We start from the raw sequence: 12,344 nt of genomic DNA, 5'->3' as shown, positions 1-12,344 counted from the left end.
TTATCTCCTGGATCTTCTTCACACTCAGATATGTCGGACAGTTCTGATCCCGAGGAGAATGAAGACCAGAGCAGTTGTATGGAGTTGTGCACTCCTCTGCGCCGTGAGCTACTCTTCAACATGACCACACACAGACTGATTCGAACGAGACACCATATGTCCGAATCTCTGGCACTGATAGCATCGCATAGGAGGCGGGATGTACAACCTCACATCTCGACGATAGTTGTTACCTTGACTTTTCTGGTAACACTGACAACTTGAAAGAGACAACGAAGGCACCAGTGGCAATGATTTCACCGTTGACCTTGCACGTAATGCGCCGGGCGTGTCACACCACGGTTCCTTATGTCATCCATCAATTCTTCGTCAGTGTGAAAGATGACTCCGTGAACCAGATTCAAGAATTCGTGCTCCTCCACTTTGACGGGGATTTCGCCAAAGTGGTCGCACTTAAATAACTGATTGGCTTGCAGTGCTGTACGAGTCTACGAAAGCAAACTACCGTTCCGCATTTTCTCGAGATCCTCAAGTTCGCTGTAGATGCCTTCAATGTGTCTACTAAAAAGGATAGATTTTACTGGCTTAAAATCGTGCCCATTGGTTCTGGTAGCAATCAGAAACCTAGGGAAGATGGTTCCCATTCCTTCACGCTGCGCATGTTCCCAGGGAGTGAAACCTCTCAGGGAAGCAAAAGTTAAAGACTTCGGTGGGGGACCACCTTGGGCAGGTCGATGACGTTTTGAAGCCATGCCCGAAAATTATCCTCCCCGAATGCCACCCACTCCAATCAGGGGTCTCTGTAGCTGAACCAAGCTGCCAAAGCAATACCCACCTGGTCATAGTCGGTAGTGCCAAGGGTCTGATGTTGGACGATGCCTGGGATGACTGAGGCAATGAGAACTAGGACTCCCTTCCTCCAGTCACCCGCAATAGCATGTACCCCATAGCGTGTACAGAGCACTAAATATAGAGAAAAAATAAAACAATTAATAATAATATGGCCTTCTGGCATTCGGCTGTGTGGGGACCTATGTTGTCAGGCGGAGCGCTCCCAACCGCAAGAACCCTGGGTGGTCACAAATGCGGGCTTTCGGGTGTAATCGCACACGTAAGAGGCCCATCTCCAAGCAGCATGCACATCAAAAATTTAGAATAGGTCTACAACTAACCCTCAAAAAACAATAAAAAAATAAAGAGGGGACCATGGCCAAATGACCCTTTTAGTCGCCTTCTACGACAGGCAAGGATTACCTGTGAATGTATTCAGCCCTTCCCATCCACAGGGGGTCCAACCCACCATACCAAACCGCAATCCATGTCCGCACCTAGGTTGCCCCTTTTAGTCGCCTCTTACGACAGGCAGGGGATACCGTGGGTGTATTCTACATGTGCGTCCCCCACCCGCAGGGGGTGGTTAGAATGTTCTAAGAACCAAAGTATTTTAGACCTCTGTTATCATAGGATTTAACTTCATGGTTTTGATCCGTATTGAATAGTGATCACAATAAAAACTAAACTTATGTCGTAATGGTCCACCTTTTCAATACAATGCAACGTTTACATTACATTTCTAATCTATGAACTAGTTTTGGCCTTGGCTGGCCATCATCAGCATTGGCATAGGCCACGCACCACATGCCGCAACGAAATGTTAACTTCATGGACACCGCATTGAATTGCGAATCTCTACCAGCTGCAATCTAAGAACGTGTCAGTTATTTAATCATATCTTTGTGTGCCGTCCTTGATTCAATCATTGACAATGTCCAACAGAGGAACTTCTCAGCATTTTCATGATATTTTAACAAGCACTAATGTAACATTTTAACATGATGTAACGCATCTAAGAATTTTAGAGCCTGATTTTAATTTCATCATATTTTAAGAGTTGTGCACATAGTTCACCCCAGATGTTTTTAGCACTTTTTAATGCCATTTGTATGTGTTTGTACATTTTTTTAGTTGTTGGATGTGTTTGTACAGTTTTGCATAAATGCTGATGATGGTCAGCAAAGGCCGAAACTAGTTCCTAGATTAGAAATGTAATGTAAACATTGCATAATATAGTACTGAAAAGGTGGACCATTACCTCTATTGTTACTTGAGCATTCTGAAAATAATGCTGCTGATAGTGCTGAATTTTGCTGTTATCTGAATTGCTGCAAAAAATTTGACTCTGTTATTCTAAACCAATGTGACTATGAAATGTATGCAACAACAGAGGATGTCCTATTTACAACAGACACATACATGGTTGATGATACTATAAATGAAGTGATGAATACGAACCACAGTGATCATGAAGGGGAAGGCAAAGACTCAAGTGATGCTTTGTGAACATCTCCTATGAAGCTAGAGGAGTTGTGAAACAACACTTGAACATAAGCAACAGAATTTAGAAAATGTGTATAGGGCCAGCAGGAAGGAAAGAAAAAAAACCCACCCTCATTATTATTATTAATAAATGAAGAAGCTTGGCAAGAACTGTGCATATTGTACTGTGGTGGTTGTTTTTCTTAGATAAAGGCCCAAAGACCTTAGAATGTCTTGGATGCCCCGAATTATAGTATATTGCTACCCGTACAGATTGAGTAACGCCAAGTAAGTGTGTTCATTCACTTCAGAGAAGTTAGTATCTTTATAGGCTATACCAGTTGAAGATTTTATAATAAAAACCCCCTGATATGATGCATATTACACTTTCCACCAACATTTGCTGGGAAAAGTGAAAAGGGCAGCAATAAGCCTCTGAAATGATGGATTTGTATTTATGAAATTTGGCACGAACAGAGGCATCATTGCAAGTATCAAATGGTGAATAATTCGTTGGTATCTCCAATTTAAGTTGGAACCAGAAAATTACCCTTACCATTTATACAATTTTCAAATAGCCTGGCTCGTGTGAATGAAATACAGTAAATGATCTTGGTGCGACACTTTCAAACTGTTATGGTCTTTGCTTCGAGAAACACTTAGACAAGATTTCTAGGAAAGGGTGTAAATTACTTGGCTTTCTGAAAAGAAACTGCACCGAATTTGTTAGTTCCAGAACTCTGATAACTTTGTTTTGCACTCTAATAAGGCCATCGTTAGAATACTGTTGTGAGGTGCGGCTACCTTCTCAGCAGAATTTAATACAAAACTTGGGAAGAGTCCAAATAAGGTTCGTGAAGTGGGTCAGCTACAGGGGTTTGGGTATTTCTCTCTCTTTGTCCTATTACGACTCTTTTTGTGAGACTATGAGTATGAGGACATTGCACTCGCGCCGTAGATGTGTCAATGCCCTCTTTCTTTATAGGCCTAAGTGTCTGACGAATAGAGTGGATTGTTCAACATTATTGGAATTGATTCCATTACACGTTCCTTGTCGCAATACTAGGCAAAGGAATACTTTCCATCTGCCTAAAGTGAGAACTGCGGCTCAGACAAACTCATGGCTGCTGAGGGCATTAAAGTCACTTAATGAGGTGGGTGAATCAGTGGACCTTTTCCACTCACCCCCCGTCTAAAATTACACGTGCCCTAACAGCCTCATGAATGTAAGGTACCAGTACTCTCTGTAAAATATGTAAATATGTGTATGTAAATGTCTCTAGATCATAACAATTATGACAATTATTAAAGAAGATTCATTTTTATTTATTTAACGTGTTGTAAATGTGAATATATTAATATCTCTAAGTTTAGTTTGATGCCTTTGCTGGCAGGATGTAGTGTTTACAGCGCACTGTGTCTTCTGGTATGGGCTAGAATAAATTTGTTACTTTCATTGACCTGTCTCAGTCTCATCCTTGGCTTTGACAATATGAAAGTGACTGAGGTATGAGCGATTCTAGTAACACCGTTCCTTATGCAGTCAGTCCCTGTAATGAATGGTGTGAAAATATCGCTCATAGGGTCGGTTGATGCATGCATTTCAGTGGGCATGGCAGACTGATATGTAATAGCAACTTCTGACTCAGTGAGGAAAGCAACGGGAAACTACCTCACTCCTCATTTCCCTAGTATGTCTCTTCAGTGACACCTAGGCTATTTATGATAGCTGTTGGTGGAGCTGTAGAGGATCAAACCAACCTTTGGGCTGAATACCCAACATACATACAAGTTTAGTTGAATTTAAACCTGGTTATTACTTTAGGAAATTAGTGTTATTTATTTACGGTATATTAGTTGTACTGTATATAGTGTTTTACTGAATCATCTATAATTGCGTAAATAACCTGTTGTTGATAAATAAATCTAACTATCGATCTATGCATGAAACATTACGCTTTGCTCTTATATAATAAAACAAAATAAAAGTAATCTATACGATTCCTCAATGGTAATCGAGGGATCAAAAGAGTTTTTATCTATTTATTTTAAGATAAACTTGTCTATTTCCATCATGTGAATCATGTTCATTCAAGGAGTTTGTGAAATTATACTAGACAATTTGGAAAATGTTCTACACAACGAATAACTTAGGCTATCAGTCTACTCAAGGTAAAGTTACACTTTTCTCATGCCAATTTGATCGGGTATACAAAACAAACAGCTACCTTCTAAATCAACACAGGGTGATTCACTTTATCAGTTACTAGTCTACACGATGACAGCAGTAAATTCCATGCAACTCTCCATAATTGGAGGTTGCCCACTAAACAAAGCATTTGAAACACATACGTGTCTTATAATTGTGTTGGCAAGAGAAAAATGTTTTATAGCAGAGAAAGGTCAGTTGTTCCACATGCAACTCATTAGCTTTAAAAAGGTTTTTGGAATTGATTCCATTATATGTTTCTCGTCGCAATACTAGGCAAAGGTATATTTTCCATCTCCCTAAAGTCCATAGAACTTGGTAGTCCAAACAAAGTGCCACATTAGTATATTATATTACAATTAGAGAATAGGGTAAACATTTTAATATACAGCTGTTATAATACTGTGGATAACAATTCCTACAACGTAACCAACTGACAATTCGAAATTCATCGCATTATATTCACGTTCATAAAAAGCTTGGGCGACTAAAGCTAGGTTATGTTAGGAATTTGTGAAGGATCAAAAATGAAAACATTAAAAACAGTCTTCAATGAACAGGCATGAACTAATAAAATATATTACCGTGTCTAGGGAAGCCAGATGTGGATAATTCACTAATTATGCAACGAGAAAATATGCCTACGCCTGAAAACACGCGTTTGTACAACACCGCCATGATGTAAAATTATATCGTAGAATCAGTGTCACCACAAGGCACAAATGAAATAACCCTTGTGTTGTCAACATTTTACCCTTGCTTGCTTGCTTGCTGATGCTTATTGGGCTGTGTCTACGACATTTCACCCAGTCAATACTCGCTTACGCATGTAAACACACTAGTATAAATGAAAACACTTCAATTCAATAATTGATGCCTGAACTTGCAAGTAGAAAAACACAAAACACGAAACTTCACTATATCACATAACTACCCCATTTTGCTAGTATAGACTGTTGTCATACGGGAAACTTCCAATCTTGCAATCACACTGCGTTTAAAGCGTCACCCACACGAAGAATCCAAAATAGCACTCACAAGTAATACACTAATGATATGAGGAATCACTCAAATGGAACCTGAGAAAGCATGAGTAATTCTCACTGGATATTATAGACAAAATTATAACACGATCTTGGCTTCATCTAGAAACAAATTTAGCACTCTAATAATCTCTTCTGTAGGATTACAGAGCAAACAAGAAACACTGGTAGGAAAAACCTGCTTAAGTCGCTGGAGGTTAGCCATAAGTTTTTTACGTTGGTTAGCATACAAAGAACATTCAAAGAGGATGTGATTAGAATCGCCATTACGGATATCTGTACCACACAAACAGTTGGTATCTTGCGTTAAATGGAACCGTGATCGATATTGTGGTGTGAGGGCATGATTAAACCGTAACCGAATGATGTTAATAATATGTCGTCTAGTATAAGATCCTCGTATAAACCAAGGTTTAACTAAAAGGCTTGGTTGTAAATGATAATAAAATTTACCTTTGACTTGTGCAGTTTGTCGGAAGAAATTCTGCCAGTCTGAACGTCCCTCCTGTCGAAAAATAACTACATAATCAGAAGCTGGAACCATATTGTTAGTATTCGGAACAGGAAGACGAGAAGCTTGTTTTGCAAAACAGTCTGCTTTTTCATTACCGGCGATACCCACGTGACCTGGTACCCATACTAAAGTTATGGAAATACCGACATTGTCAAGCATATAAAGGATACTCTTGACATTGTAAATATACCAATTATAGGATAACTCATCAGAAACCAAAGATTGTAATACACTCAGCGAATCCGTATAGATTGTAGCTCGCGTATATCCCTTTCGCTGAACAAAAAGTAAGGCTTGCTGTATGGCAAATAGCTCCGCCGTAAAAATCGAACAGTCACTAGGCAAACCATATTGTTCACTAAAATTTAGAGAAGGTATATAATAAGCGGAACCGACTCCATTAATGTTCTTTGCCCCATCTGTAAAAATGTTTATGCTTCGTGGAATATGAGAAAATTTCACTCGTTTAACTGGACATATCTCGATCCCCTGCAGACAAGGAAATGTAGTAGAGCCATTACGCATAGGCCAAATGATTTGAGGCTTAAAATGAGAAACCGGATAGGGTAAATTATAGGGTAGTAAAGTAGCACTGTGTATTAAGGTACACTGCTTCGACTTTAATGTATTAAATGCATGAAACAATGCAGGCAATCTGCTTAAACCCTGGCGCCTAACTGAATAATACTCCGAGAGTAACTGTAACTTCGGAATTAGAGGATGACTTGTGAATGAAAACTTTTTAAGTAAATATTTCGTTGCAAGTATTTTTCTACGTACTTGTAAGGGAGCTTCGCAGGCTTCAACGAGGAGGGCATTGGTAGGTGTGGATTTTAAAGCTCCAATACAGGATCGTATTGCTTGATATTGACAAGTGTTAAGAATATGTAAGTTAGTAGAAGATGCTACGTCGAAAATATGTGATCCGTAATCCAATATCGTCCGAATAGTGGTTTTGTACAGAGATAGCACCACCACGGGATCTGCCCCCCATTGCCTACGGGTTACGGCCTGTATAACCTGAATATACCGTTCACTCTTCGAACGCAAATATAAAAAATGATGTTTCCATGTAAGTTTTTGATCGATAAATAACCCAAGATATTTATGGTGGCTAACCACTGGTATTTCATACTGATCAAAGGCAAGTGGCGATCGGTCATAGGTTCTGCGATGTGTAAATATCATTGCTCGACATTTCGCTATGGAAAGATTTAACCCATGGGCCTCTAACCATGTTCTAGCTTCATAAAGCGCGAGACTAATATGTTGTCTACAGAGCTGTAAATCTTCGTGTGTACAATAAATCAAAAAATCATCAGCATACGCCTGTATGCGAGCATGACGTAAAATGACCGTTTCAAAATCTTTCATAAAAAGAGCGAAAAGAATACCACTCAGAATATCGCCCTGAGGCAACCCATTACTTACCTGCCGGGGCTGGAGTGTACAAGGCGTCGATTTAAATCGTAGTGTTCGATAAGTCAGAAGTTGTCGGAGAATGCTAATAAATCCCTCAGGAATCTTAAGAGTTGCAAGCTTTTCCCATAAGATGTGCAAAGGTACGGAATCATAAGCCCGTTGAATATCAAGAAAAACCGCTATGGTACTATGTTTTCTATGACGAGCTAAAAGTAAATCGATAACAAAACTATTAAATGCATCAGATGTACTGCGTCCCTTAAAAAAGGCATATTGATATCGAGGCGTCAAGTTATAGTATTCTAATACCCATAGGATTCTTCGAAGTAAAATCTTTAGAAACACTTTACGGATGCACGAACCGAGGACTATACCGCGATAATTACTTACCTCTGTGGGTAACTGCTTGTTTTTAAGAATGGGGATTAGGAAAAATTCATTCCAACTAACAGGTGTACTGTGATTGCGCAAAATATCATTATACCTATTTAGTAATACCTTCTTTGCGCGAATAGGTAATAATTGGAGCATTTGATAGGAAACATTATCCGGACCTGGGGAAGAATTTGAGCATGAGCGGAGTACTGCTTCTAATTCCTGATAGTCGCAGGGTTGTAGCAATACGGAAAAACGTGTGTCTAGTGGGTCTTGGTAAGGAACATACTGTGGCACTACAAAATCTGGCGTTTCTCTAACAAGAAAATCTGATAATACTTGACCTGGGATGGTCTTGGCAGGGGAGTGCTGCGTCACTCTTGTGATCGCCCTGATGGCATTCCACAAGTCTGCAATCGGAACCTGGCGCGTGAAGGACGATATAAACTCCCTCCAAGCGTCACGCCGTTTTTGATGGAAAAGTCGGCGGGTTTGTGCCATGTGTCGTTTGAGCCGGAAGTAATGCTCAGGTGTTGCGTGCTGCCTATATTGTCGAAACAGTACTTTACGAGTTTGTATCATCAAATGGCATTCTTCATCCCACCACTTAACATGCACAGGTTTTCTAGAAGATAAAGGAGGTGAAGCGCTGATGGGGTGATGAAGGTTAATATAAGCTGTTAAAATCTGCATTAAAGTTTGATATGAAAAAGTATTTACCGGTATTTTTTGTAACGCGTCCTCAATGTAGGCGGTATATATTTGTGGTTTAAAACTCCTTAAAGATCGAATCATGTTATGTGAAACAGTGTGGGGGGGTGGAGAAAAAGGTCTGCCTACTCCATAAGTAATAACAATAGGGAAATGATCACTGGAATAAGTATCACTCAAAGTATGCCATGTAGCGATAGACACCATATTTCGCTTACACAATGTTAAATCTACTGCGCTAGGAGGGGCAGAAGGCGCAGTCAAACGCGTAGGAGAGCCATCATTCAAAATAGCGAAAGCATGGTTATTTACTTCATTAAGGAACTGTGTACCTTGAAGGGTATCCAAATGTCCTCCCCACAGGGTGTGATGAAGATTAAAGTCCCCAAAGATAAAAACATATGGTTCGGTAGTAAATTGTTGAAAGAATTGGTTCCATTGTCTCTCAGTAATGGAAAATTCAGGAGGACAGTAGATATTCACAAGTAAAAAATGCATATAATATAATCCTATAACATATGTATGGGGTATGGCCTGAATGTTCAAATGGATGCTATATGTCACGGATGAGTGGACCAAAAAGGCAACCCCCCCGTAACCGGGTCCATCATTACGTAAAACTGTGTAATTTGGATACTTGATGCGAGTCTCTAGATGAAACCAAGTTTCTTGTATAGCTACGAAGTGAGGTACTGTTTCCTGTATTAATTTATATAGCTCATGACGCTTGTTCATGAGACTTCTAGCATTCCATTGAGTGATTCTGATCATAGAATTGAATAAAATTACAAATCCTGTCCCTTAACTGGAATACATTATGCGCTAACGCGGGGTGATCACCCAATAATTGTACTAATTGCTGAATAGATTGATAAAGACCACTTTGAAGATGTTCTCTTTGCCTATGAAATGACGAAAGTGGCTGCGCCATGGATGCGCTACTCGTGGCAACAGGTTCGTCAAAAGGTGCCTCCATCCGACGGTTTGCGCCGCCGTAAACAGGTGTAAGTCTTGAAGCCGCCATCTCCATGCGGGGAAGCTCTCGAACCAAATTTTGGTAACCTTCCTTATCATATCCTGGGGCTGGTGCTGGTCTCGGGGATTTTAAAATTACTTGAGTGAATTTCCTCTTACGGGGATTCGACTGTGTAGGAGTCTGCCCCTCCCCATTTAAAGGGGGAAAATTTTGAGAAGTGTCCACTAGATTATATTCCCTAGGTTGGACTTTTTGAACAGCGTCCTTGAAAGATAAATTCTGGTGGCTCATTATCTTTTTAATGTGGACCTGCTGTTGGTGCGTTGGACAATCCACATTGCCAGTTGAATGGGAACCGCGACAATGCACACATTGAAAGAAAGTTTCAGTACAGTTCGCCGTAGTATGGTGCAATGCACATTTCCCACACCTGGGACTTGTTGCTCTGCAATGCTTATCAACGTGCCCGTACCGCTGGCATTTTTTGCAGATGATGGGAGCAAAAATATATGGCTCCACCTCTAAATGCACTTGATATAAAGACACGTACTGTGGAAGTTTCTGTGCACGAAAAACCACTTTGATAGATCCAGTAGGTACATACTGTGTGCCTTCTTCGTTAACAACTCGACGGTTCAAACGTTTTACAGATTTTATTGTAGCAGGAGACTTCAAGTGCTTTAATATGGCATCCTCAGTCAAGGTCTTCTCTACTCCCCTGATGACTCCTACCCGCAATACATTAGAGCTAGGTATGTATGCCCGTAACTGCAGCTCAACTAATATAGGGTGTTTCAAAAATGAATTTGCCTGTACAGCATAGACAAATTCTATTTGTACCCTATTGCGTCCCTTGCAGGCCACTGATTTTATGCCTGGAATATTGTTCTCATAGAAAGTCCTACCTAGGGTCATAGGATGCATGTTACCGACATTGCCTGATGCTGTGGACTCCACAAAAATAATGAAAGGTCCATAATGAGTACTAGGATAAAGTTCCTGCGACTCAGTCTTCGAATTCGAAGTAGCAGTCTCTTTATTCACTACCTCATTGGGTGTATTAGGTGTACTCACTGTACTACTATTCTCACTTAGACTATCATCCTCATCCTGTTCCATTTGAACTGTCTCTTCCCGAGCAACTTTGAGGGTTGAAGGATCAGGAGACTCCTCACCACCACTTTGCTCCCCCATAACTTACGTATTACACTCGCAAAAGCACTACTCTATACCGTCCACGCTACCTCCTCACAGCAACTGTCAACTCAACTGCACACGAGCACTGCTAAGAGGGAACTCAACATTTTACCCTAAATGACCCTATATTTAAAATAACTCATGAATATTAAGAAAGAGAATAACTTTCAAGTTATTTTCATTCATATTATAGTAGCTAGTCAAATAGGTTACAAAGATAATAGCGCAAATTCTCTCGAAATCGAAAATGCATGGCTTTCCGAAGAAATAGCGCCACAAATGCTATCCAGGGGCTCGCAGTTATAACTATTACCGGTACTCACGAAACTTTTAGTGATACCTAGATTCCCTAGTGCTGAATTGGTAGACCTTGGTAATCTTCGAGATTCGTTTTGGCAACCTTTGAGACACAAACTATGAATCGCAATGAGACATCTGGCGTACACTTTACGTACTAGTACTGTTGTTGCACCGCCATTTCGATCCTCCTATACTGCCTGCTCTATGCGAGGTTTTTTTGCGACTAGGCTGCGACAAAATTTCTCCACTAGATGGCAGGCATTGACGCACAATGTTCCAAACTTATTCTAATGACGACAGGCTACAAAACATTATGCAGTATGGTCATATGTTCACTGAAGCTCGTAAATTACATCAGTAATATTAAATATCGACAATATTACCTGTATGAAGTCACAGTTGGCCTCTTTATGCACAATTTAAAGATTTTCCTGGACGAAAGATTGGAGTGGTACCGGTACCGTACTTTTTGTGTTCTTGCCAACGCAATATCAGTTAATAGAGGTTGTGCGCACTTGGTTAGGATAATATCACTAACAGTTTGCTGATGTTCTTTGACCTCACACTGTAACTGAAGGGAAGACGTCGTAAGCCCTCGTATTACGCTCGTACGTTTGAAGGACTTCGGCAATAGGACACAGCAGCTAAAACGAACTCAGGCAGATACTTCATCAGAGCAGGCGACGATGGGAGAGGAAAGGGCTAGGATCGGGAAGGAAGCGACCGTGGCCTTCATGAAGTTAGACCCCCAACATTTACCTGGTGCGAACATGAGAAACCACGGAAAACCATTTTTAAGGCAGAGGGGTTAGAACCCACTATATCTCACTCATGGGCTGTGGAGCATCCCCATGCAGTAGGACAAGGCAATTTCCAGCACCGGTTCTGAATTAATATCTGGATGAGGAGTCGGTTACGTGCACTAATAATCTTTTTATTAATGTTATCTTGCTCCTATAGATATAGTACGTTACTGGAGCTTTCAGAGGACGTGTCGCTTCGACTACGCAGAACCACGTGGATTTTATACGATGGTGCAGATATTTCCCCAACAGTGGAGTGGAACTATCAATTGGCCAGCCAGATCTCCAGACCTTATTCCAATGGATTTTTATGCCTGGTGGGACATGAAAAGCAAAGTATCGATCTGAAGTAACCACCTCGGATGACCTCCGTGAACGTATTTTTTTAGCAGCAGAGGATATTCTGAACAACCCTGGTGTCTTGGCTCGAAGACGTCACAACTGGATTCGGAGAAGTGAAGCCTGCAGAAAAGCCCAG

At 40.6% G+C, this 12,344-nt stretch overlaps 1 protein-coding gene across 1 annotated transcript in view; it reads right to left on the bottom strand.

Moving 5' to 3' along the window:
* LOC136874829 (pentatricopeptide repeat-containing protein 2, mitochondrial) overlaps window positions 1–5,253 on the bottom strand; it is a 73,025-nt gene extending 67,772 nt beyond the window's left edge. Inside the window, exon 1 of the mRNA XM_067148506.2 lies at window positions 5,110–5,253. Within this exon, the coding sequence (XP_067004607.1) occupies window positions 5,110–5,203 (94 nt within the window). The 5' untranslated portion in view covers window positions 5,204–5,253. The remainder of the gene's footprint in view (window positions 1–5,109) is intronic.
* Window positions 5,254–12,344: the final 7,091 nt, after the last annotated feature.

The sequence above is a fragment of the Anabrus simplex genome, chromosome 5 (genome assembly GCF_040414725.1).
Source record: "Anabrus simplex isolate iqAnaSimp1 chromosome 5, ASM4041472v1, whole genome shotgun sequence".
Taxonomy (NCBI): Eukaryota; Metazoa; Arthropoda; class Insecta; order Orthoptera; family Tettigoniidae; genus Anabrus; species Anabrus simplex.
Note: the sequence above shows the minus strand (reverse complement) of the source record. Positions and strands in the feature narration are given on the sequence as shown.